Below are 27,322 nucleotides of genomic sequence, written 5' to 3' on the forward strand. Positions count from 1 at the left end.
TTGATGCATCTCCATTGGTGCAATGTCCTCTCAGGTTTTTTTTTGATATGGAGTTTCGCTCTTGTTGCCCAAGCTGGAGTGCAGTGGCATGATCTCGGCTCACTGCAACCTCAGCCTCCTAGGTTCAAGCGATTCTCCTGCCTCAGCCCCCTGAGTAGCTGGGATTACAGGCATGTACCACCCCGTCCGTCTAATATTTTGTATTTTTAGTAGAGATGGGGTTTCACCATGTTGGCCGGGCTGGTCTCGAACTCCTGACCTCAAGTGATCCTTCTACCTCAACCTCCCAAAGTGCTAGGATTACAGGCGTGAGCCACCACACCTGACCTCAGGTTCTTCTTTAGTTGCAAGAGAACTGTTTCAGCATCAAGTGTCTTAGGTATTAAAGTTCTAAGTTTAGGTACTGAGTTATCCTATCAGTAGCTGGAGTCCCAAGGATGACAGGTACCAACCCTGTGCAAGTACCAAAGGCTGTGGCTTCAACTGCTGCAGAAGCCCAGCCCTTTATGGGCCTGTGCATACCCCGTGCAGCCACTGCTACATGAAGTCAGATGCAAGCATGGTCTTAGTGGGTCTTAGTCCTGAACCACTCACCCCTAACTCACTCTGCATACTCAATCCCGATGCTCTCCTACTTTCCCGGCTTTACCTCCAACATCAGTATCCATTCTTGCTTTCCTGGGTAAATACTGACTCTCTTCTCCTCCTGGCTGGGCCAGTCCCCTGGGTAAACACTATTTCCTATTTCCACCCCCACCTTTCTTCTCCTGGGCCAGTTTGATGCCTTGAGTAGACTCCCTGCAGCCGAGCTCCCTGGTAGGTCTCGATGATGTCACTCAAACATACACGACAAAATTCAAGCAAAAAAGATTAAGAAATTAAGTTATATTTCATCATCTCTATGTCCTTTCTTCTGATTTCCCAAATTAGGCTAAAAGACCAATAGAAAAACAGCTACCAATTTTAAACACCGAAGTCATTCCTCTAGGAAAGACAGCAAAATTACTAACATGAATGACGGGATGAATTTTCCCTGGTCATTTTCAACCACTTAGATAGCTAGAACCAGAGGAATCCCCCCAGGCACTTTACCCCTAAGCCATGGAGAATGCTGACTTTTTTTTACTTTCAGCCAATTATATGGTAAATATTAGTTTTATCAGAAAATCTTGTACATACAGGTGATTTCTGATGCATAATTTTATTAAAGCCAGAGGTGGTCATTTTTTCTAGAGAAACAGATCTCTAAGGTTAGAATGGAAGATAATGAAATGAGAGATTTCACTTTATAATTTACCTTTGTCAAACTATCCCAGAGCATGTCAATTCTATTATGAAAGTATTACTTTGACATCACATAACCAATTATTAATAGAAAACACACATGCCAAAAAACCTTAAATTCTGTAATCTTCAAGTCAATCATCAACTTTTCTCGGATTTTTGAAGACCCAAAAAGAAAAATAATTTCAAACAACAGCACTCAAACACCATATGCATTTGTAATGAGGCACAGCAATCTTTTTTTTTTTTTTTTTTTTTAGATGGAGTCTCAGTCACCCAGGCTAGAGGGCAGTGGCATGATCTCGGCTCACTGCAACCTCCATCTCCCAGGTTCAAGTGATTCTCCTGCCTCAGCCTCCCGAGTAGCTGGGACTACAGGTGTGTGCCACCACACCCAGCTGATTTTTGTATTTTTAGTAGAGAAAGGGTTTCCCCATGTTGCTCAGGCTGGTCTCGAACTCCCAACCTCAAGTGACTTGCTCACCCTGGCCTCCCAAAGTGCTGGGATTACAGGTGTGAGCCACCTCACCTGACCCGGCAGTCAATTTTAAGCCTCCTATTTCCCAGGTTTCAGCTTAATAATCCTCATTAATTTTTCAGATTTTTGTCAGTCTTGTTTTGGGGCTATTTTGCCTTACTGGGCCTAAACAGAATATTAAAATACATTAATAATCCATACTGAGAGTAGAGTATAAATGGGTTTCTCACTCCTTAGGGACACAAGTGGAAACAATACATCCCATGAACACAGGTAGAATGCCCCTGGTTATCCCTGAGCTGGGCAGTTTCACACAATCATTTTTTCTCTGAGGCCAAAGTCTGTGGTTTGATCATCTTAGCAGCTTCCAGAACAGAAAGTAGGTTTACTTTGTCTCCAAATTCTTTCTCTCGGTGCTCGAGAAGAATGCCCTAAAAGGAAACAAGAGGTAATGTGAGTCCTCATCCTAAATCTTTCATTCATGAGACAGGCATCGAGGACCAGCTGTCTGTCAAGCCCTTTGCTTGAATAGCAAAGGACACAGATCCAAATATGGCCTGGCTCCTGCCCTCAAGGAGTTCAGTCTTTGAGGGAAGATAGACCGGGGAAGGCCACATCCATCTGGCCTGTATCAGCAGCTCTCTAGAAGCAGGAAGTCAGAAGTGATAAAGCATGACAAGGGCAATCAGGGAAGGCCTCACAGATGATAAAGCATGGAGGGTAACCAGGATGTCTACAAGTAGAGATGCAGGTAAAAGAACATACCAGGTGAAGAGAAAAAAATGAAGCTAACACAGAAAGGCCCAAAGGTGTGGAAGTGGAGCTCAGAAGTTAGACTTTGGAAGGCACTGAATGACCATCTAAAAGAGAGACCCTCTTTTTTCTTTAGTCTCCTAAGAAACTGGAAGCCACTTTCTTCTCATACAGTGAAGAAAAATGCACTAAGACACAGGATACCCCAAAGTTATCTAAAGTCAGAGGTGGTAAAAAAAAAAAAAAAAAAAAGACAAAATAACATGTTTGAGATCAGCATCAAGGAATCCTTGTTAGAGTTCTTTGATTCATTACATCTGGAAACTCATCTTAAAAAGAAAATCTGTAAATACGTTGTGTCAATATTTATGAAGACTTACAAAAAAAAAAAAAAAAAAAGGCCCACCACACTGTGGTGATTACGGGCAAGCAGATCAGAAAATTATATTTACTTGCTCAGTAAACCATAATACAGACATTAAAAATACTAATAGGCTGGGTGCTGTGGCTCACACCTGTAATCCCAGCACTTTGGGAGGCTGAGGTGGGTGGATCACTTGAGGTCAGGAGCTCAAGACCAGCCTGGCCAACATGGTGAAACTCGGTCTCTACTAAAAAATACAAAAATTAGCCGGGTATGGTAACTCAAGCCTTTATTCCCAGCTATTCAGGAGGCTGAGACAGGATAATCCCTTGAACCTGGGAGGCGGAGGTTGCAGTGAGCCAAGATTGTGCCACTGCACTCCAGCCTGGGCGACACAGCAAGACTCCATCTAAACAAACAAACAAAAACACGAACAAAAAACTAAGAATATATAGTGACATAGGAAAATGTTCACAATATACTGTTAAATGAAAAAAGAACATCTAGTTTAGTAAGGTACAATTTTCTAAAGCAAAGCAAAACAAAAGGAAAGGCCACTCAGCTTTGTTCCAATGGATTGTCCATGGTGGTTGAGCTCATAGGATGGTTTTCCCCACCTTCTAATGTTCTGCTGTTTTTAAATTTTCTGTATTTATTTATTTATTTACAGACAGGGTCTTGCTCTGTTTCCCAGGCTGTAGTTCAGTGGTGCGAACATAGCTTACTGCAGCCTTGAACTCCTGAGCTCAAGAAATCCTCCTGCTTCAGCCTCCCAAGTAGCCAGGACTACAGGTGCACGTCGCCACGCCGGCTAAACTTTTTTATTCTTTATAGAGATGGGGTTTTGCTATGTTGCCCAGCTGCTGCTTCTTTAAGAATGCTTTCAAGATTGTTATTAAAAAGAAAATTCAGGCCAGGTGCGGCAGCTCACGCCTGTAATCCCAGCACTTTGGGAGACCAATGTGGGTAGATCACTTGAGGTCAGGAGTTTGAGACCAGTCGGGCCAACATGGTGAAACCCTGTCTCTACTAAAAATACAAAAATTAGCTGGGCATGGTGGCAGGTGCCTGTAATCCCAGCTACTCAAGAGGCTGAGGCAGGAGAATCGCTTGAACCCGGGGGGGTGGAGGTTGCAGTGAGCTGAGATCGTGCCATTGCACGCCAGCCTGGGCAACAAGAGTGAAATTCTATCTCAAAAAAAAAAAGGAAATCCCCACCACCCCAATTTTAGACTACAAAAACTCTATACCCAACAAGAACTGAGGTAAGTCCTGAAGTTCAGCTAGCCAGTTAACCTTCCTCCTGGAAGAATGAAGGCCAGCGGCTCCAGGGAATACCAACAAAGTCAAACACACCTAGCAACATCAGAAACGTGCCATAGGGCCCATGAGCACCAGATGAGTCATCGCCGGGCAAGAAAAGGCTGGCAGGCATGCCAAGCCCTGCCCTAGAGGCCATGAGAAGGCAGAGGCGGGTAGGGGAAGGAACCCCACAGTGTCAGAGTGGGGAGAGGATGGGCAATCCACTGGGGAAGTGGCCTGCCCAAGCATAAGGACATCAGGAAGTGGTCACTGGGAAACACCTCCAAGGAGAGGCTAGGAGATGGGCAGGGCAGGAGAGGCTAGGGGCAGGGCAGGGCAGGAGAGGCTAGGGGCAGGGCAGGGCAGGAGAGGCTAGGGGCAGGGCAGGGCAGGAGAGGCTGGGGGCAGGGCAGGGCAGAGCAGGAGAGGCTAGGGGCAGGGCAGGGCAGGGCAGGAGAGGCTAGAGGCAGGGCAGGAGAGGCTGGGGGCAGGGCAGGGCAGGAGAGGCTAGGGGCAGGGCAGGAGAGGCTGGGGGCAGGGCAGGGCAGGGCAGGAGAGGCTAGGGGCAGGGCAGGGCAGGAGAGGCTGGGGCAGGGCAGGGCAGGAGAGGCTGGGGCAGGGCAGGGCAGGAGAGGCTAGGGGCAGGGCAGGGCAGGAGAGGCTAGGGGCAGGGCAGGGCAGGAGAGGCTAGGGGCAGGGCAGGGCAGGAGAGGCTAGGGGCAGGGCAGGGCAGGAGAGGCTAGGGGCAGGACAGGGCTGGGCAGGGTCTCCGGAGTTTGACAGATTTGAGTTCCTAAGTTTCATTTCCGTTGTACCACTTAGCTGTGTCTTTGGCTGAGTTATTTTAAATCTCTAAGCCGACTGCTGTATATGTGTATGGGAATAAAAATGGCTAACATCCTAGATTGGTTTGTGAGGAAGACATGAGACCATGTACTTGAACACGTAGAACAAGACAGGCACTCATTGGAAACCATTATTACTAAGACACTTTGACAGATTTACCAGAAAATTAGCAAATAGGTTTATGTTAAATCAGACACCATTTTATGCTAAATTCTAATATAGTCAAGCGAATCAGTTACCAAGCTGTAAAAGGAAAACATAAGAAATAAAGCTTAGGCCGGGAGTGGTAGCTCACGCCTGTAATCCCAGCACTTTGGGAGGCCGAGGCAGGCAGATCACAAGTTGAAACCCTGTCTCTACTGAAAATACAAAAAAATTAGCCAGGCGTGGTGGCGGATGCCTACATAGTCTCAGCTACTCAGAAGGCTGAGACAGGAGAATGGCGTGAACCCAGGAGGTGGAGCTTGCAGTGAGCCAAGATCGCACCACTGCACTCCAGCCTGGGTGACACAGTGAGATTCCATCTCAAAAAAAAAAAAAAAAAAAAGAAAGCTTAAACTTGAAGGATTTCTATTCCCTTTTATTCCTCCCAAATTGGGAAGAGTATGTAATTATCAACATTAATAGTGAGATCCAACAATGCAGATAAACCCCGTCTTTCTACAGCAAGAAAACACTTTCTACACATTAATGTCATGTCCAAAATTGACAGAGACAGGCCTAGAAGTCAGGCCACCAGTTTCCAGGTCCTTCTCCCATACCCTTCCCTCATCCACTTGCTTTTTTGAGACGCAGTCTTGCTCTGTCGCCTAGGCTGGAGTTCAGTGGCACAATCTCAGCTTGCTGCAGCCTCCGCCTCCTGGGTTCAAGCAAATCTCCTGCTTCAGCCTCCCAAGTAGCTGGGACTATGGCACGCACCACTACGCCCAGCTAATTTTTTAAGCTTTTCTTTAGTAGAGATGGAATTGTGCCATGTTGGCCAGTCTGGTCTGGTCTGGAGCTCCTGGCCTCAAGTGATCCGTCCGCCTTGGCCTCCCAAAATGCTGGGGTTACAGGTGTGAGCCACCACGCCCAGCCCCCTCATCCACTTTGCTCCATCCCTGCTACACATCCTCCTGGCCTCTGCTGACACTGCTCTCCAGGGCAGGGGAGCCACCATAGCTCAAGGCTGCCTAGACTCTGACACAAACAACTGCCCACCCGGCTCTTGGGCCTACAGAGACCCCATTCCTCCTTTCCACACCTTCCCCTAGGGCTCCATGCTGCTTGTGGAGCCTCACAGCCAGGACCTATAATAATAGCCTGTTTGCAGAGGAGTCAGATACCTTTCCTAGGCAGCCCTGACACCAAGATCCCCACAGAAAAAAGCATCGTCTCCCCGCCACCTCCTTGCCACTTCCCCTAATTAGGCCTAGTTCTATTCCTTATTTTCTCCTCTTATTTTTTTTTCTGTCATCCATCCATGTGGCCTGGAACACTGCGAGAGAGTAAATTCAAAAACAGAATAAAACTATGCTTTTGTTCAAGCACAGAAGACAAAACAAAGTCAGCAAACCTGGGTTCAGGCCCCAGCAGTGCCACCCATGAGCTGTGCTCCTTGAACTTAAAAGTCAGCAGACCTGAGTTCAGGCCTAGCAGAGCCACCGATGAGCTGTGCTTCTTGTGCAGCTGCTCATCCCTTTTCAGTTCTAAGTTCCTTGGCTGCAAAATGATCAAACTGTCTCATGGTGTCACTGTGATGAGTGAGTAGATTCAAGTATGAGCTACTAGCAGAGAAAGATGTGTGATAAACAACAACTGCCTTCCCTTCCCTTCTTCATGTTCCCTGGCTTGCTAGAAGGAAGGCTAGGAGACCCAAAACAGGGAAAGTCAACCCCCACTCCAGCTTCTGGTTGGAGTCTCACACTCACAGACACAGACACCAACAGACCACAAGTAAACACCAAGAACTCACCTGCTTTCCTGATCCCACCACGAAAACTCCCCCAAGGATGAAGCCTTCTCCTTCCAGGTTTCCAGAGAAGCCTCCATTCCAGGCTCGGAAGAAGTTGTACCATACTCCCAGACGGATAAATCCCATAAACATCATCTTCCGCCTTTGTGGACCATAGAACTTTTTCTATGAAGTGAGAAAGACAGATGCCATATGAGTACTCTACATGCCTGCCTTCCTCAAGGAGGAAAGTCTCCCGACAGGGCATTGGTTCTAAGGCAAAGACTCAAAAGGCTGCTGGTTCCAGTCTTCTCTCCTACCCAACACACACACACTGCCCACATCCAGGTCCACTCTTTTTTTTTTTTGAGATGGAGTCTTGCTCTGTCACTCATGCTAGAGTACAATGGCACAATCTCAGCTGACTGCAATCTCCACCTCCTAGGTTCAAGCGATTCTCTTGCCTCAGCCTCCCAAGTAGCTAGGATTACAAGTGCCTGCCACCACGCCCGGCTAATTTTTGAATTTTTAGTAGAGACAGGGTTTCACCACGTTGGCCAGGCTGGTCTTGAACTCCTGACAAGTGATCTGCCCACCTCAGCCTCTCAAAGTGCTGAGATTACGGGCATGAGACACCATGCCCAGCCAATCCAGGTCCATTCTCAACTGCCAAGGAAACAGAACCCTGCTGGGTCGTTTCTGACCTCAAGGTAGGCCTGACCTAGGGTGACACCCGTAGCTTTCAATTCTGACTCTACCTTTTCACTAGTCTTCCACCTGACAGGATGGTAACAGTGCTACCTTCTGCAGAGGTGGGAGCAGAAGAGAAATAAATAAATGAATTAAGGGACAGGGTGTGGGGCTTTGTACTAGGCCCCCAACAGTGGAGGAACCTGTTGGAGTTTCAGCTATTTCCTACTCTCCCAGTTCACATGGCAGGAAAGTCTTAAGTAATAAGTAATACAGATGCTCCTCAACTTACAATGGGATTATGTCCCTGTAAACCCATCATAAGTTGAAATATCTTACATTGAAATGCATTTAATACACCTAACCTCATAGCTTAGCCTACACTACCGTAAACATGCTCAGAACACTCTCATTAACCTACAGTTGAATAAAATCATGTAACACAAGCCTATTTGATAATGAAGTATTGAATAACTTATGTAGTTTATTGAATATTGAATGTGAAAAACAGAATGGCTGTATGGGTTCTTGAAGAAATGTAGAAACTAAATGCTTATCACTTCTGCATCATCACAAAGCTGAAAGTTCATAAGTCAAACCATCAGATGGTCAGGGACTGTCTGTAACTGAGAGGACAGCTTTAAAATGTCTGATCATGCTCTTCTCAGGGGGCTGAAAAAGGCCTTGCAAGTTCAGGACAGCTGAAGGGAAGGCCAGCCTCTAGCTCCAGGCCAGACATACCTGGGCCACCCCGCTATCACACAGCTGAGAACAATCCCCAGCAGTCTATGTCTAAAAGCTTCCCAGCACACATACCTTTTCATCCAGGAAGATTTCTCCTTTGAAATAAGGCTGGAAATCCTTCACTTCGGTCCTGATGTGCTCTTTTACCACTGCATAGAGGGGGACGCCCAGCTGGTCCAACATGCTTTTCAGGGAGGACAGATCCGCAGCTTCCTGTGGAAGACACAAGGGTTCAGGGACATCTGTCCCAGCTGGCTGTGGGCCTCCACATAGGATGTCAGGTTCCCTCCTCAGCCCAGGCTCCTTGTCTTCTCCAGTGGGAAGCAGAGGCAAGGCTCCTGTTATGGCTGTCCTAACCACAGCTTGGGAGCAGCCATACTTGAACACATCCTCTCCTCCTACCCACAATGCTTCTCTCCTACATCATCTCCCAGCCCCTTCCCTGCACTAGACCAAACTAACACAAGGGCCCAGCAGACACACGCTCCCCTAGCCATAACCTTCCTTCTCTCTTCAGCTCAATCCTACCCACTGGAAAGGTATCCCTGTTCTAAAAAGATCTCCCTGGCTAGTCCACCCTGAAGTAAAGCCCTACTTCTCTGTGCATATCCTATCTTCCCTGTTTGGTGACATTTTCTGTACTGAGTCTGCATGTTACCACTAACGAGTGTTGTCTCTTAAATTGCCAAATGTTTCTAATAGTTAGAAACTATGTCTTCCACTTCTTGGAACCCTCAGTGCCTAGAACATGGCTGAGTATAAAACAGGTGCTAAATACCAGGTGCAAAGATTTGAAGGGGGACAATGGGGAGAATGCAGCTGAGCTGAGAGATGCAGACACCCTTGACTCTCAGGAACTGTGTGCTAGATGAATGAGGGAAACTGCATGAGTCATAGTAAAGCTTAAACATTAAGAACTCAATCCTTTTTTCACATTTGGTGTCAGAATTAAAGAATGAGCAGCAAATCCTTTTAAATGCAGTCTGCCCATCTCCAGTACAAATTTGCTGTGGTATGCTTGCAACTACATTTAATTTTTCATTTATTTTCTAGAGTAAGAAAAAAGACAACTAATGAGGCAGAATTGATTACAATACATTTATCAAGAGTTTTACTGACCGGCAAATTTTGCCCTAGAGCAGAGGACTACTGTGTTTGATATAATCAAAAACCACCTTTTTGTAATATGAAAGGTCTTTTATTTTTGAGATGGAGTCTTGCTCTGTCGCCCATGCTACTCGCCCATGCTGGAGTGCTGTGGCACAATCTCAGCTCAATGCAACCTCCACCTCCTGAGTTCAAGTGATTCTCATGCCTCAGCCTCCTAAGTAACTGGGATTACAGGGGCACACCACCACACCTGGCTAATTTTTTGTATTTTAGCAGAGATGGGGTTTCGCCATGTTGGCCAGGCTGGTCTTGAACTCCTGACTTCAAGTGATCCACCTGCCTCGGCCTCCCAAAGTGCTGGGAGTACAGGTGTGAGCCACCACACCTGGCCTTTTGAGTCTTGCCCTGTTGCCCAGCTACAGTGGCACAATCATAGCTCATTGTAGCCCTGAACTCCTGGGCTCAAGCAATCTTCCTGCCTCGGCCTCCTGAGAAGCTGGGACTACAAGTGCACACCATCACGCCTGGCTAATTTTTTTTTTTTTTTTTTGTAGAGACAGGGTCTCGCTATGTTGCCTAGGGTTTTCTCAAATTCCTGGGCTCAAGTGATCTTCCCACCTCAGCCTCCCAAAGTGCTGGGATTATAGGCGTGAGCCACTGCACCTGGCTGAGATGAAAGGTCTTACTCGCTTTCCCTGGCTCTTTACTCCTGGTGTGGCACTATACAAAGCCATGATGTGGAAACTGAGTCACATACCTGCTAGTTGGGCCACTCAAAATAACTCAGATTGCCATCCACCCATCTTTTTGGAAACATAAGTTTCCACTAAATGTTCTATGTGGGCACAGACCAGTACAGAGGGAAACAGGTTATAATTAGGGAGAACTGTTGCTCTTGGAACCTTCTGGATTTTAATGGCCCCAAGAAATCAAGTCAAAACAGGTTTCCATGCTATTGCTGACTTGCCAGCCATTGCTGACTTAAAAATAGAGGAAGGAGCCATAAGCCAATATACATAGGTGGCCGCTAGCAGCTGGAAAAGGCAAAAGAAATGGATTCTCCCCTATAGTCTTCAGAAGGAATGCAACCAGATTCCGCTTTGGAATTCTGACCTCTAGAACTACAAGATAAATCTGTGCTGGTTAAAGCCATTGAGTTTGAGGTAATTTGTTACAGAAATAGGAAATTAATACATCTCCCCGATCAGGGTGGCTTTGTTACAACCTCTGTAACTGTTTCCTCCTCTGTAATGAGAATAATAAAACGAGAGTAAAACAACAAGCTGTATTTCCAAGGGCTATGGTGAGGACCCACTGAGATAGCAGGCACACAATGCCCTGGGGGTAGGGTACTGCAGGCATCACATGCATCCAGCAGTGCAAGTGGATTCTTCACCAGCCCAGCCACACAAGCATGCAGAGATCAGCAAGGCTGAAAGGTGGTGCCTCAGGGTCAGGGAGGGGAACCAGGAGAATGAGGATGACGATTTGGACAGGGCCACAGCCACTGCTTGAGATGCAAAGTTGTCTCAAGAGCAGGAATACTGTCATTCCCAGTCTTCTCCCAGGCAGGGCAGTAATTTCAGAATCTGGGTCTTCTGCCACTGACTAGCTGTGTGACCACAAACAGGCCACTAACCACTCTGGTCCTCAGTTTGCCCACCTATAAAGGGACAAGGCTAGATCCAAGTATTTGCAATGTTCCTTCTCACACTAGCATTTTGTGTTTCAACAATCACAGTTCCTTCCTTCCATTGATAAGCTCCATCACATACAAATAGATGATGTCTTCCCTTCGAGGGGCCAACCTGGAGACCACCCAGTCAGTGAGCTCCAACTTTCAACAAACTCTCATGCTAAATGCACTACTGGCATGACTGAAATCCCACTGAGCTACAGATTCAATGCTGAGAGCACACAGCAAGGAGGCAGAGCTAACGTGAGAATGTGGCTCTCAGTTGTCCACGATGGACTCTAGGAGCTCCCCAAGGAGAGAGAGACAGGCAGGTCTGCTTTAGTAGGTAACCTTGAAGTGTTTCCTCCGACACTGCAGCTTCACCACAGGGAGGGATTGACCACACCCGAATCAGAAGCAATTCAAGCACATCATATGTCTGTGCTGAGCATCAGAAGCACGGAATTGGACCTGGTCGCTGCCCCTGATTAAATTGGAAGATGGTCCAGGACTCAGAAGGTATAGCACAGGGTGAAAGGCCTGGGAGTACTGAGGGAAAGTCAGATGTGTTGCTAACCCCAGTAGGAGAGGGTGAGTTGTTAAAAAAAAAAAAAACAACAAAACAGAAATAGAGCACAAATCAAAAGAAATACCTAGAGCAAATAACAGAACAGACCATGTGGGTAAAAGGCTAAAGCTGGCTTATGGGCCCTTGGCTCTGGCCAGAAAACAATGGCCCCTACTTGCCAGGATCCTTTTCTCTGAATAGATCCTCATCTGCACTCACCTCTCGACAGAGGAAACAGCCTGGCCTCCGCACGGCCATAATCACAGCTCCATTTTTTTCCCATAGCTCCTTTGCTTTCAAAGTCCTCGGTTCTAAGAGAGAAAAAAAGGGAATTCGATATCTCCTCCCGGCCCAGCCCCAATCACTAAGCAGCTCATGAACCACACTAAGTCCAGCCAAGGTCAGAGACCCGGCCTAGCAGAGGACCTGGACAGGCATTTCACATGTGGGAAAAGACACACAGGAAACACAGACAGACAGAATACTCACCTTCCTGAGGAAAGTTAACCAAGCTTAAGAATCCTATTATATACTCACTAGGTCCCTCCCACCATGAAAATCTTTTTTCCAACCTGAACATTCAGAAGTGGGACATTTCTGGAAAAATGGCCATTTTGTCTATTGCTGATGTCATCAGATATTGTATAATAATCCTTTAGAAGAGAAACATGGCCCAAACTGAAAAAGTCTCAAATTTTTAACCTAAATATGTTAACTGCAATATTATTAACAGAGGAGGATAGAAGATGCCTAGGAATAAAATGCTTTGGGGTAGTACAGTACTGTAGTTGAAGCCCAGCTCTAAGGTCCAACTAAGTCTGAATCTAGCTGTGTAACTCTGGGCAAGTTATTTTTGCTCTTTGAACCTCAGCTTCCTCATTTGTAAAATGCAAATATCTAGTAGCTCCACTTTGGGCCACAAGGCATATTGAAAGATGAATATAAAAGTGCTCACCACAATGTCTGGTAATATAGAGTTGGTGAGGGCTCAATAAACATGAGCCCTTAATTATTTTAGTATTTCCCAGAGGGATCCATGTTCCCGTAGATGTTAGGTGGAAAAAAAAAAAAAAAGTGTGGTCAGGTGGGTGAGAGCGTGGGGAGAAGAGTCTGTAATCAAATAAGATTGGGAAACCCTGGGTTGAACAAAGCTTAACAGGTCTCTCTCTTAGTATCTTACTAAGGTGACCTACTATAAACCTGCACAATCTCCTGCCTTCCTTTGGCAAGCTTCCTTACTTACTAAACAGATGACGATGACTTCCACCTGGGGGGCTAACATGGTGACCACGCCATCAATGAGACCTTCACCACTCTAACTCTCTTGCCACACCACTGGCATGACTGAAATCCCACCAAGCTACAGCTCTAACACTGAGAGCACACAGCAAGGAGGCAGAGCTAACACATTTGAGTGTGTGGCTCTAAGCTGTCCACAATGGACTCTAGTAGTCTCCCAGAAGAGGGAGATAGGCAGGTCTGCTCTAACAGGCGACCTTGAAGTGATTCCTCAGACACCACAGCTTCTTCACAGGGAGGGGCTGGCCATGCCTGAATCAGCAGCAATCTAGACACCTCATTCTAATAAGCACATGTCTGTGCTGAGCATCAGGAGCATGGAATTGGATAAAATGTGTCTCCCATACAAGACTCAGGAACTCCTTTTAGTTTGACGATCCCACAAGCCTGGAATTCCTTAGAATACACTCTGGAAGCACTGGTTTAGTAAAAGATGGTAATTATTACTAAATATTATGGAGCAATTTATCATTATAGTTACAGAGACAACAACAGATAATGAAAAATGCTTTTGATAAGAAAAGCTAAAATGTAAAACAGCACCTAAGCCAAGCACAACTATGTAATATGTACACATGGAAAGGAATATGCCAAAATAAAAATTACTGTGTTAGGGTAATAGAATTATTGCTAGTTTAAAAATTGTTATTAAATTTTTCCTAATGTTGTTATATTATCTTTTCAATTAAAAAAAGGAGAGAGTTTAGAAAGAAAACAGTAAGTAAGCCTGTATCCCAGCTCCTTGGAAAAGTACTGAGACCTGAAGGGTCACCACTTACCCTTCTCCAGTGTTTTCAGGTCTATATCCTCCAGGTACTCCAGGGCCGCTTTCTGGGGCTTGGACAGAAACACGTCTGTGTTGGCAAGCAGCAATGCCAAGGCAGCAGCTCCCAGGGCTCCTGCACCAATGGACCACATCCCCATGGTGAAGAAACTTGGGTCCTGGAGGAAAGACATTTCTGGAGATTGAGAAGAAGGAAGAAGGCGTTACTGCTCCCACAAGGTAGCTGGAATTTCATCTTCCAGGCAAGGCTCTGGCAGGACAGCCAACCAGGAGGTCAGGACAGGGGAGGGGAGCAGCAGCGTCAGAGGTGAGACTGGACAAGAGCTGCTAAGCACCTGCTGCCACCACAACTTGGGGATGCAGCACACACATGGAGGTTCCTGCACCGTGGAGCTCACCAGGGCGTCAGGAGTGATGACAGAAAGGACAGCCTTCTCAAATGCTTCTCTTGCTGCTCTCTCTTCTCATGCCCCAAGTTGCAGCCCCTAGCTCTGTGGAGCTGTGCTGAGCTATGTCCCCTGTAGGCAGACTACTTCCTCATTCCCCTCCTCATCAATGCCTGATTCTCCCTCACAATCCAGGTGGCTCAGGATCACGTCCCTGGGTAGGGGCAGGTTTCTCTTCTGTGATCAGAGGATACTTAGAACACCAACCACACTGTTTTGTTCCCCTATCTTCTTTACTCGTTAGTTTGAGGACCCTCCAGAAACAGGGACCATATCCTACTCATCAAGCCCCCAGCCAGTGCCCAGCAGGGCCTCATTCATTATAGGCAGGCAGTAATTTCTCCCAATTGAGAAGAGTTTTATTTCTCCCTCATTATAAAAACAAAATACGTTTATAGTAAAAAACAAAACAAAGAGAATACATGAAACCATAGTCAATAAGAAAGCAAATACTCTCTGAAGCTACCACCTACTGATGGCCACTGTTAAACACTGGTGTTTAGTAATCTGACTTTTTTCTCCTGTGAACAGAACTACACAGATGTCTGCCAAACAAATGCAGATGTTATATCAGAAAGAGGAGGTCCTGGCAGGGCACGGTAGCTCATGCCTGTAATCCCAGCACTTTGGGAGGCCGAGGTGGGCGGATCACCTGAGGTCGGGAGTTTGAGACCAGCCTGACTAACATGGAGAAACCTCATCTCTACTAAAAATACAAAATTAGCTGGGCGTGGTGGTGCGTGCCTGTAATCCCAGCTTCTTGGGGGGCTGAAGGCAGGAGAATCGCTTGAACCTGGGAGGTGGAGGTTGCGGTGAGCCGAGATTGTGCCATTGCACTCCAGCCTGGGCAACAAGAGCGAAACTCCGTCTCAAAAAAAAAAAAAAAAAGAAAAAAGAAAAAAAGAAAAAGGAGGTCCTGGCAGGGCGCATTGGGTCATGCCTGTAATCCCAGCACTTTGGGAAGCCGAGGCGGGTGAATCACGAGGTCAAGAGATTGAGACCATCCCGGCCAACATAGTGAAACGCTGTCTCTACTAAAAATACAAAAATTAGCTGGGCATGGTGGCGCATGCCTGTAATCCCAGCTATTCGGGAGGCTGAGGGAGGAGAATCGTCTGAACCCGGGAGGCGAGGTTGCAGTGAGCTGAGATTGTGCCACTGCATTCCAGCCTGGTCATAGAGCAAGACTCAGTCTCAAAAAAAAAAAAAGAAAAGAAAGAGGAGGTCCTGTGGCATCTGCAGAGGAGGCTGGGCAAAAGATAGCTGCATAAGATAAGGGTCTCTGCAACTGAAATGGAGCTCCAGGCAGGTTCTGTCAGAATTCAGTGTTCCTCCTGGCATCTGCCTGGGTGCCTCACTGAGGCCCCTCTCCAGCTAGGAAGACTTGTGCCTGTGGGTGGGAGCTCCTGGAAGCAGCCCACAAGGTACCCCCACCTCCAGCCTTCCTTCTCCCAACAACCACTTACAATATCTATCTTTCCATTTGGTCTTCACACCATCCTAAGCTCTGGCATACCCTGGTGCCTTCCTCCCTAAGTACCAGCCTGCTTCTGTGTGTTTAGATCACCGGGGATAGGCCTGGGAGTGGGTGTGGTAATTGTGTGGCCCACCTCACCCCAGCCCATCGAACCTCCGATTCAAGTCTCCCTTGCAGGACTTGGCCGGGAGAGGATGTCTCCAAAGGATCAGGAAAGGCCCTAGAAATCCGAAGGTCACTGCCAAGGGTGGGGGCTGTGAGGGGTGCACTGCATGAAGTGGGGGTGGGCGTGAGTCGGTGGTAACTTTGGGAAGGAGAGGATAGGCCAGACTAGCATTGAAGCCACCTGGAAATTCAGATTTAAGAAATAAAAGAGGCAGCCATAAAAAAGAATGCAATCATGTCCTTTGCAGCAACATGGAGCTGGAGACTATCATCCTAAGTGAACTAACCCAGAAACAGAAAATCAAATACCACATGTTCTCATTTGCAAGTGAGAGCTAATCAATAGTACACATGGACATAAAGATGGAAATAACAGACACTGGGGACTGCTGAAGAGGGGAGGGGAGGGCAGGGGGCGGGGGGGGTGAAAATTACCTATCAGGTATAAGGGTCACTACTGGATAACGAGTACACTAAAAGCCCAGTCTCCATCACTACACAATATACCCATGTAACAAATATGCATACGTACCCCATGAATCTAAAATAATTTTTTTTTAAAAAAAGGAATAAGAGAGAACCTTGATTGAGTGCAGTGGCTCATGCCTGTAATCCCAGCATTTTGGGAGGCTGAGGCAAGAGGGTTGCTTGAGCCCAGGAGTTTGAAACAAGCTTGGACAACATGGGAGGACCCTGTCTATAAAAAATTAGCCAGGCATGGTGGCACACGCCTGTGGTCTCAGCTACTTGGGAGGCTGAGGTGGGAGAATCACTACAGCCTAGAACTCCAGCCTAGGTGACAGAGCAAGATCTTGTCCTTTAAAAAAAAAAAAAAAAAAAAGATGAAGAAGAAGAAAAGAAGTTCCAGGTAAGCGGGGGGCAGTAACCAAACAAAAACAACATCTAAGAAAGAGGAATTTGCCATCTATATACTTGGGAAGAGGAAAAAGAAAAGGAAAATCAGTGTGTGTGTGTTGGGGAAGGGGGTGCTGCTATGGTGTGTCTGACATGAGGGACCTGTGCTGAGAAAGAAGAGCTTCTTACTACCCACTATTCAAAACGTAACCCATAAATGGCACCATCTAGAAATGCAGAATCTCAACCCCCACCTTAGAACTAAGGAATCTTATACTGCCTTTTAGTCAGACTGGCAGGCAATTCATAAGCACATTAAAGATTGAGAAGCATTGTGTTAGGGCAAAGAATTCAGGACTTTGCGCTCGGTTGGCCATCAGCCACCAGAATAAAGTCAAGTCACGAGGGCGGTCTGGCCTTGGAGAGCTGGGCCCCCAGCCAAGACCCTGAGAACAGAACATTACAGACATACACACATCTCTACCCCTCTGCCTGGAATATCCTATTTCATTCTGTGCTTCACAACTCAGAGGCCTCTTTAAGAAGGCTTCCCTGATGTTCTGCCAGCCCCCTACTTCCAGCCTCCCACTTCCACCCCCAAGAGGTGTTGATCCACCCCCTCCTCAGTTCTGTGCCCAAACATCACCCACATTTCTTCTGATGTGCTTGACACACTGGTTTGGACCTGTCAGATTTCTCTCCTTTGGCGACTTTCTGCAGTTTATCTCTGAATCTCTCATGCCTAGCACAGCGCACATCTGGTACAAAGCAGGCTCACCACAAGTGCATGCTGAAATGAACTCAACAAAATTGAACTACAGAGACAATGGCTTATGGACAACCAAAGTTCCTGGGACAAACAGGAAAGAACCTGCCACAGGCCTGCTTCCAATTCTTTAATTTGACAAAGTTACACATTACTGGATTATAGTTCACAGAACAATTAGGAGGAAAACCACAGCTTTTTTTAAATTATTATTATACTTTAAGTTTTAGAGTACATGTGCACAACGTGCAGGTTTGTTACATATGTATACATGTGCCATGTTGGTGTGCTGCACCCATTAACTCATCATTTAGCATTAGGTGTATCTCCTAATGCTATCCCTCCCCACTCCCCCTACCCCACAAAAGTCCCCGGTGTGTGATGTTCCCCTTCCTGTGTCCATGTGTTCTCACTGTTCAATTCCCACCTATGAGTGAGAATATGCAGTGTTTGGTTTTTTGTCCTTGCGATAGTTTGCTGAGAATGGTGAAAACCACAGCTCTTATCTGCTTGCTGTAAACAAGAGATTTCCCAGAGCCTGGAACAACTTCTGTACCTTTATGCACTTCCAAAATGTTCCTGGATTTCTGACTTGTGTTATGACTCAGACTTGTGTTATGACTCAGGAGCACATTGAATGGTCTCTGATCACAGATTTGATGGGCATTTCTGTGTCAGTATACAAAGACCGGCTTACATCTATCCCGCAAATGGACTCTGACTCCTAGGACACACCAGGGCATTCACAAAGTCCAGGGCCCCTCACAGTCAGCTCCACATTCTTCCAACACACCCACCCCTGCCACACTCAAACAGCCTCCACCTTCCCACTGTCCAGTGATGGGCATTTGGCATGTTTGCTCCTAGGCACAAGGGAATTCAACTCAACTAGACTCAACATTTATTTCTAAACATTTATTCAGTACTGACCTCTTCAATAAATGGCGATTTGGGAGGACATAAAATGATACACAATCCTCAAGAAAATATGGACCTGGTACACAAATAACAAATCAAGTGGGAAGGTGGGGCAGCTTGGGCAAGGTATGGGCATGAGGCTATGGTGGTGCAGGAATGACAGCCTGTCTGGGTAGCCACAGAAGCACCCAGAAGGAAGTGGCTCTGGAGCCGGTGTAGGACACAGGAGGCAGCATGGACAGGCTAGGCTGAGATGGGGCCAGCTAAGCTGGGAGACAGCGGGCTGACTGGGGCAAGTGTCAGTGCTGAAGGAACCCTGAGAACTCAAACTTCTATGTTCCAAAGACCCCCATCTCCATACCTCAAGTTCAAGGGCTGGGTACAAGATTCAGACCTCAAAACCCCCAGAAGTGCTGTCTTCCAACCTCCCACTGTGATCCTGAAAGTGTGAGCAGAGAATCAGTCCTCTGGGGCGGTGGACCCCATCCTCAGGCACTGCAGCACCATGCTGAGAGTGTTATCAGGACCAGTGGTGAGCGTCAGGCCTCTCCATGGACAGACCGCACCCAGTGGGCCTCTAGCAGCCCACTCTTATGCCAGAGAGAAGCACAGAAAATTCACTTTCAGGAATACCTGGAGAGCACACAGGCCTAGCCTCTTATCCAAGTCCCCTTGGCTACAAAGCAACTCCCATCCTGGCATGTCTTGAAGCATGTACTACTGTGACTTGCTGCACAGTGAGCAGTGAGCAGACCCTGAATTCTGAAATCACAACTTTTCCTACACACAAAAAAGGACAATCAAAGGAACTTTAATTTCTAAACAGAAACGATGCATTTTCACATGGGCCTCTAAGACTGCAGAGGTATGGAGGCCAGCAATCCTTCGTACCTCTGCAGTCAGTGGTCTTAGAAGCCTGTCAGTAATGGCCTAATTTCATTCACTCAACAGTCTTGTGATGCAAAGATTACCCTGTTTAGCAGCTAACGCTGAGGTTCAGAGTTCAGTAACTTCCCCTGTGTCACAGAGCCAGCAGGCAGCGGTACTACAACCTGGACCCGAGTCAACAGGATTAGGACTCCAAAACTTGAAAGACTACCTTTTCTCGCCACACATTCAGAAGTGGGTTTACATCTGCTGTAATTGTTGATTAACAAAGAAAAGAAGAAAGAAGTCAGTCCTGGAGATCCAGGAGTATGATTCCCTTTATCTTAAAGAGAATGTTTTTTTAATCACATTTTTTCAGTCATCATGTACAGTCAAACTATGTTTACTCTAAAGGAAATTTACCATACACCAGATGTTCCTTCTCTTTCCTCCCCCTTTCTATCCCCCTTCCATTAAGGAAAGGGTCAGTTTCTCTGAAACAGAATAGTAGCGTTGTTTACAGAAGAGCCAGCCCCCACCTGACACAGCTATAGCATTCAGTTCCCCACTGCTGGGCTTATCTGATCCACCCTCTCCTACAGAAGGTGAAGCAGGATAAAGCCACAAACAAACAACAGCTGTGGCAGCTCAGAGTGGCAGCTCTGGTCTGAACATGGGGGCAAGAGGAGGAGACCCAGTCAGGCTCCCTAGGCTATACTGAGTCAATTCCTCCCCAGGCCCCATTTTTCTCAACTCCATGAGGAAGTTCCTAATGATCCCCAGTGACATCCTATGAGTCTAACAAAAACTGGTCACTTTGGAGTCAGAACATTCTAGGTTCCTCAACACCCCCCCACCCCCACCCCCACCCTCGCCAAATTCAGTTTCCAGTTTTGAGACCCTGTCTCTTTCCTATACAAGGAAACTCCCTTCCACAAATGGTCTCTTACCCCCAACCTCGGACACTTCAAACTTGGGAACAAGGCACTCACCATACACAGCGTCCACACCTCTGCTTCTCCTGACAAAGAAGTATACCCAGGGGTGAGCAGACGGGCCTGGGCAGGCAGCAAGGGGAGGGCTGGAGGCGGGACTAGGTCCCTAGGCTCAGTCACTCCATAGGCAGGACCAGGCCACCCAGAAACCCTGGGGCTTCTTCAGCTGCCAACAGTCAGTCTCCAGAAAACATCTAAATGGAAAGCTGCCAAGGCCCCCTAGCCCTTCAAAAAGTTGAGCAAACCTTTGAGTCATTTGCAGTCATGCAGATTATAACATTTCCCAAGTGCCACCAGACTCCTCTGCTATCCCGCGCAGACTAAAGAAGCAAAGCTCGTAACACAGCCCATGTCACACTAGTGCAAATAAAAGAAGATGTCCTTTTCTCTGTGGCTCCTTGTGCAGCCTGCTCCCTTGCCCCATTCCTCACCCCAGGCCTGGAAAGTCAGCTGGCACCTCTGAGGCTCCTCACCTGCTGTCTATTCTTTACCTCCCTTTGCTTTCCCTTCCTTTTCTGCCACATCACTGGCTTCCCTCAACCCACACTCCCTTCCTGGGTGACTTCCAGCACTTCTCCCACCACTTTGTTATTGACTTCCAAGTTCCTATTGCTGTTCTGACCCAAAGTTTCCACTTGGGGGTTTTGTAGGTATCTCTGTTGTACCACATCCGAAACTAAAGTCGATTTATCTGCTGGAGTTCCATGGCTCAGTAGATGGGGGGGCAGGGAGGGGGGGCGGTGGGGGAAAGGGGTTCACATTTTACTGTTCATTTGCCTTCACTGCCTACACCGACTCAGGAAATTCTGTCCATCTTCTAAAATGTATCTGCTACCCATCCTCTTCTTGACCTCACTGCTGCTGTCCAAACCCAGGATCCTATAACTCTGTCCCTAGCCTATTTCAAGAACCACAGAACTAAATCTGGCTTGGTTCTAGTCTGGTCCTCTATAGTTTATTTTCCATGCCGTAGTCAGAGCGATCCCAGCACACCCCAACCTGATTACACCTTTCCCTTGTGTTCAGACTCTCACTAACAATAAACTCCTCAGCATGCCAGCTGATGGGGCCCTCCACAGCTTGGCTTCAGCAAGTGTTGCTCATGTTGTTTCCTTTGCCCGGGATGCCCCCGCTCCGACCCAGGCCAACCACGTAAATGCCTACTTATTCATAAGGCCCAGCACACATAACACTTTCTCTCCAAAGCCTTTCCTGAAAGCCCTGACAACTGACTGCTCACTGACTTCTTCTATAGCATGCATGTGTGTGCGCACACACCTATAATCCTGCACAATGCACAAATGAATTTGTAAATTTTAGTTATTTACATGTCTGTCTCCACAATATGTTGGCACAATGTGTTGTCGTCTTCATTCCTGCATCCCCAGCACTCAACACAGATCCTGGTAATTACCAGGCATTAAATGTTAATGAAATTATCTGAATTTTACTCTTAGAATTCCACAGTGAGGCAGACTTGGAACTTGTAACCACTCAATTCCAATTTCAGTTCAGTATGAAAGGCAATTTTGGACAGGGCTGGCTTGACATTAAAGAAAACACTCTAGCTTGGGACTTAGGTAACCTTAGGCTGGGTCCTCGCTCTACTGCTCACTAGCAGGGCAATCTGACTTAAGGTATGAAGACACTCGGGGCCTGGATCACATCATCTGTATAGAGACAGGAAGGAACTCAAAATTCTATGAGGTTGCTTAGCTCTGACATCCAAAGACTCTAAAGTACCATGTGACTGCAACTACAGGGATCTGATGTCTAGAAAGCCATGGGAACCCCTGCCACCACTGTTCTCCTGCTGGGTGTGCACATTCACACTGCCTCCTTTGCTGGGCCTAACTCCTGACTGTTCCAGGAGCTGCCTGTGGGCAGGAACTGATAAAGTCTTAATGAAACAAAGTATCAGCACTGGGTGAGTTAAATCATGTCTGAAACAAGTAGAGACAGCATCATATTCTAAACATCAAGGGTACACCTGTGCAGCCCAGCCCCAACCAGGGAGTCCTCCCTCTTCAGAATGAGCTGGCCTGAGGCAGAGACAGGGGAGAAGCAAGAAATGGTGCTGAGGGAGACAAAAAACTAAGAGTGCACATGGGCCTCCTTGCCTCAGGCTCTCAGTGAATAAGGCTTGAAAGGATGCTTCATCTTCCTTCTCTGGTCTCCTCTGTTTCCCTCTCCTTCCCTCAAAGCGCTGGTTCAGCTCATTTTACTGAGCAAATGAAGAAACTAAAGCTCAGAGAAGGAGCTGGCTAGTCCAAGGTCACATGGGCAGGGCAGGTTGTCAGTGGCTGCGCTGGGACTCAGGTCTGGGTCTCCCAACTTCCAGTTCATGACTGTTTATCCTGCATCAGACACGCTGGGTCCTGGGCAGCCAGCCACGGGCCAGTGGCCTCTAAGGCTGGAATAGCACGGGAGTCTGGGCTCAGGAAGAGGGGCCCTGCAGGTCTTGAAGCCTGTTCACTGGCCTCAGGCAAGCTAAGAGCAAGACTGCCCCTAAACAGGGCCTGGGAAATCTGCTGCCTGGAGAGAACATCATCAGCCTCTCCCAAGCCCAATCCTTGGTAAGCAGCTTATAATCTGAAGCCAAATGTCTTAAGGGTCTCATTGCCTAGTCTCCGCTGAGAAGCCATTCTGCACCTCTCCTCCCCACAGTAACAAGACTCTGTCCATCCTTGTCTAGTAGACTGATGGATGATGCAGGCACACAAAGCCTTATGCGCAACAGATGCCCTTCCACCCACCCTTGTCTTCATATACCACAAAACCAGTCACTTGCAATGAGCTCTCACCTACCTGCCTCAGTCTCCAACTCTCCTTGGGGTGTGTATCTGTCTGGTTCTGGCCCAGCCCTACTCTCCAATGCCAGATTCAGAAACCTCTGAATAGATGCTGAAAGCAGCACCAGCCCCCACATTCCTCATTCTTGGGCATATCTCAGGGTTTCCCAGTAGCTGATTATGTCCTCTTGTTTCGTCAAGCTGTAGGGGCCCCCACAAAGAGCAAGCCATTCTAATCTCATTTGCACAGCCTCCTGTCTGGGCTCAGAACTCCGGCTCCATCAAGTTATATGAGTGTGGATAGGAAGGCAAGGCAATACCACAGAAGACACTGGGCTAAAAGCCAATAATCCTGGGTTTTCTCTCTTTGAGAGTTATTTTATCCCTCTGAACCTCAGTGTCTTCTTAAAAACAAGGGCACTTTAAAAAGTTGTCGTAAAGATTATATAAGAAGAGCAATTTGCAATGCGGTAACGCACTAGAAAACGGCAAAGCAGCATTATCTTTCTTTTGCAGGGCTCAGATTCACTCATGCCCCTATAAAGACAAGATATCTGAAGCATGACAGGCACAAAATAGTGAACTTCTGCAGCTGTGTCACTGCAGGCCTGCTTTCTGGTGAACGTTCTAGGTCTGGTGGGAACACTGGCTTGTCTCAGCCCCTCTGGCCTGCAGGCCCGCTCCATGCTATTCCTGTAGCAGCTAACACTGCCTCCTGCACTAGCAGCACCAGAGAAGGCAAACGACACTGCCCAGCTGTAATTTCCCTGTGCCAGAGGCCACTGAGCTCAAAGGTGAGGCTGGCTCTCTGCACAGCACCTCAGGATGGTTTTCGCCACACAAGCCACAGCAGAAAGAGACTTGGAGCTTCTGCTCAACATTTCACAAAGAGGCAAGAACCCAACTGGCAGGACAGCTGCCTTATTGCATAGATAGGGACAGAGCCTGGGGCTTGAGCCCTAGAGTTCCAGTCCTATCCAAACTTTCTGAGCACCATTTAAATGACACGAGATGAGACAATCATCAGAAATGTCTTTTGTACCCCTTCAGAAGTAATGCAGAAGGTCTCAACTAAATGACATGCATTTATAAAAGAGGGGGATATAGGAAAGGCCCACGCCAAGAATAATATCTAACTCTAATTCTTGCAAGCTGTATAAACCTGGACAAGGAACTGTTTTGCATCAGTAAAATGGGAATGCTTCCTTAATTACCTTCTACAGATTTGCAAGAATCAAAGGATTAAATGTATAGGAGGTGCCTTGTGAAGTACCTTACAAAAAGTGCAATAAATACGATGTATAATTCTTCATTTCTAGAGCAATGATTACCCTCAAAACGTTATTTGTACACAAAATGAAGAGTTTTCTGATGAATGAGTATGGTAACGAGTCGGGGTCTGCAGCGGAAATCCCAATCCTCATTCTCCAAAGCTGGGCCGGAGCAGGAGCATTCAAGACTATTCAAGCTGACTCTTTCACAATGCTTTTCAAAACAAATCCTGATTATTTTCTTTTTAAAAAACCACCTGCCAGGTTCAAAGGAAAATACATTAAAATAAAACAAACAAAAAAGCTGAGTTCTGGGTTGCTGGGCTGTGGAGACAGCATGATGTGGCAAGGAAAAGAGACGCAGAAGCAGCTGTGAACCCCGGTCCGGCAGTGGACTCCCGGGTGTGCCTCCTTCCCACAGCCCTGGACCGGCTGGGCCTTAACTTCCCTTCCTTTGCCTCTAACCATCTTCACCTGCGCCTTCACCTCCCGCCCCAGCAACAACCCTGGGGGCAGATTGCTCATCTTTTCATTCCTAGACCTCAGCAGGGCTGTTAAGTTTACAACTGGGCTCTACCCAATTTAAAGTCAGGCGTTTGTGACTCTTGGGAAGGAGGGGGAACAGGTGCCTTCAAAACGCTGAACAACGCTAGAAACCGTGCCCTCTTAAAAGACACGACCCTAAGCAGGCACAGAGACGAGGACGAGGACTGCCAGGTCCGCATCTGGGGCTGGTCCAGCTGGGCCGCCCCCGGGCCCATGCTCCAGGGCAGGGCCCTCTCCTCTGTTCCTTGTCCCAATAATTCGCGAAGGTTGGCGCCACCGGTGTCACTCAAGGCTTGGGGGCGGGGACAGAGGGGGCCCTAGCCCGCCGCAGCAGCGCCGGGTCCCCGTCTCCGTTCTCCGACGCCTGGGCGCAGGGTTTTTCCACCCGCCGCCACGCAGGGTGGCGGAGGGGTCGTCGTCCTCGGAGGGAGCGCCAGCGCTGCGGCGGCTCCCAGGAAAGTTGGCGCGGACCCGAGGGGCCCGCCTCACCAGCCCAGCACCCACCCTACCGCGCGCCGCCGGCCCTGCCCTGCCTCAGTTTCCCCACCTATGCCGCGGCAGGCCCCGCCTACGGACATCACGTGCCTCGCTGAGCCCCGGCGCGCAGCACCTACCTCAAGTGCCTCCCTTCTGCCGGCCTTTTGCCGCCCCGACGCCCGGGCGCTAAGGGACCAAACCGCCCGGCCCGGAGGGTCCCAGGGGCGGGCCCCGCGCTTGCGCAGCCTCGAGCCTGTGCTGCATCGCGCGCTGCCGCGCCACCGCCATGTGACCCGCCCCGCCCCCCGTGGGAGGAGCTCCGGGTCTGCCCCCGACTCGCAGACCGCCGGGCCGCGGTCTCCTATCCCCGGTGGCGCTCGGGCGTGTACTCCACCGGTCGTTTTATGCACAGCGCTCGGTCGGTCCACTCCTCGAGTCCGCGAACCGAGGCCCCGACGCGTTCTTCAGGGCGCTGCCTAGGGCAAAAGAAGGCGCTGGACACCCCTAATGGAGTCTGGAAGCACCTGTCCTGCAGCCGAGGCTGGCCAATCTTCAGCCTGGTTTTGAATAGCTCTTTTGATAGGGTTTTTTTTCTGTTTTTTTTTTTTTTTTTTTTTTTTTAACCTCCATGGGCAGGGGGAATCTAAAGGACCGACACATTCGATGAGCCCCTTCAAGCTGTATGTACAGATTCAGAATTGCCAACCTCAATCCTCCACCCACGTTCCCTTTCACTCCACAATGCTAGCTATGGGGCAGAGAACGGTGAGCCGCAGCCTTGCGGACTCCGGGCGACGCTGAGGCGGGTTTGTCACACACCGCTCCTCCACTTACTCCTCCTGTTGGAAGTGCCCACACTTCCGTGAAAGTAGGAGGTTGTGTCCGGCGCGCTGGCTCACGCCTGTAATCTCAGGGCTTTGGGAGGATCGCTTGAGCCCAGGAGTTCAAGACCAGTCTGGGCACCATAGTAAGACTCCATCTCTACGTAGAAAACAAAAACTAGCCAGGAATAGTGGCGCGTGCCTGTATTTCCAGCTACTCCGGAGCTGAGGTGGGAGGATCGCTTGAACCCGGGAGGCGGAGGTTGCAGTGAGCCCAGATCGCGCCACTGCACTCCAGCCTGTCTTTAAAAAAAAAAAAAAAAGACCCTGTCTTAACAACAAAAAACAAAAAGTAGGAGGTTGGACTTTCAGAGACAGCAGAGCTGACTCACGAGACATATTAGCGGTTGGCCGGGCTCGGTGGCTCATGCCTGTAATGCCAACACTTTGGGAAGCCAAGGCGGGTAGATCACTTGGGGGCAGGAGTTCGAGACCAGCCTGACCAACATGGCAAAACCTCGTCTCCACTAAAAATACAAAAATTAGCCGGGTGTGGTGGCGCGCACCTGTAGTCCCAGCTACTCAAGAGGCTGAGGCAGGAGAATTGCTTGAACCCCAGAGGTGGAGGTTGCAGTTAGCCGAGATTGTGCCACTACACTCCAGCCTGGGTGACAGCGTGAGATTCCGTCTCAAAAAAAAAAAAGACATATCGGTGACACAGTGCAAAGACCAGTCACAGGGCAGCATAAGGTGAAGTGGCAAAGCAGGCCGATGCCCGCCCGTCAAAGGTGGCCATTTGCCTGCAACATCTTCCCCCCTTCATCTGGGAGCTGCGCACAGGTGTACAAAGTCCAAAGCCTTCCGTGATTCACCTCCCTGACTTCCCACTCAAGACTCCATGTTCCATGTAAACTTATAGCAACACTTGGGGAGCTTGATCTATTCAAGGGGGTCTCTCCTCAACCAGACTGTGAGTTCCTCCACTTCACCTCTGGGACCTTAGAGCCTGGCCCAGGGACAGCGCGGAAATGTACTTAGAAAACGTGAGAGGTGGATCTAAGTTGTGGGGTAAGGGAGATCAGCTTGAGTACCCATG

At 48.2% G+C, this 27,322-nt stretch overlaps 1 protein-coding gene across 3 annotated transcripts; it reads right to left on the bottom strand.

Moving 5' to 3' along the window:
• PRXL2A (peroxiredoxin like 2A) lies at positions 1-25,690 on the bottom strand. Of its 3 annotated transcripts, none has more exons than XM_054522364.2 (6): positions 25,543-25,690; positions 13,826-13,988; positions 11,967-12,058; positions 8,467-8,607; positions 6,982-7,146; positions 1-2,193 (listed from the first exon to the last, which is right to left on the bottom strand). In XM_054522364.2, the coding sequence occupies exons 2-6, from the start codon at positions 13,968-13,970 to the stop codon at positions 2,080-2,082; spliced, it is 657 nt and encodes a 218-aa protein (XP_054378339.2). In that variant the 5' UTR covers positions 13,971-13,988; positions 25,543-25,690; the 3' UTR covers positions 1-2,079. The 3 variants fall into 3 exon arrangements, with proteins under 3 accessions (XP_054378339.2, XP_054378338.2, XP_054378337.2); XM_054522363.2 differs by having other exon boundaries at positions 13,826-14,005; positions 25,543-25,635; XM_054522362.2 differs by lacking the exon at positions 25,543-25,690 and adding an exon at positions 20,317-25,300 and having other exon boundaries at positions 13,826-14,005.
• Positions 25,691-27,322: the final 1,632 nt, after the last annotated feature.

Source organism: Pongo abelii, chromosome 8 (genome assembly GCF_028885655.2).
Source record: "Pongo abelii isolate AG06213 chromosome 8, NHGRI_mPonAbe1-v2.0_pri, whole genome shotgun sequence".
Classification (NCBI taxonomy): Eukaryota; Metazoa; Chordata; class Mammalia; order Primates; family Hominidae; genus Pongo; species Pongo abelii.

Coding starts and splice junctions, on each gene's coding strand:
- PRXL2A (XM_054522363.2), bottom strand. CDS start 14,003: ATGTCTTTCCTCCAGGACCCAAGTTTCTTCACCATGGGGATGTGGTCC. Junction 12,059..13,825: donor CCTGAAAACACTGGAGAAGG/GTAAGTGGTGAC, acceptor TTTCTCTCTTAG/AACCGAGGACTTTGAAAGCA. Junction 2,194..6,981: donor TGGTGGGATCAGGAAAGCAG/GTGAGTTCTTGG, acceptor GTTTCCTTTTAG/GGCATTCTTCTCGAGCACCG.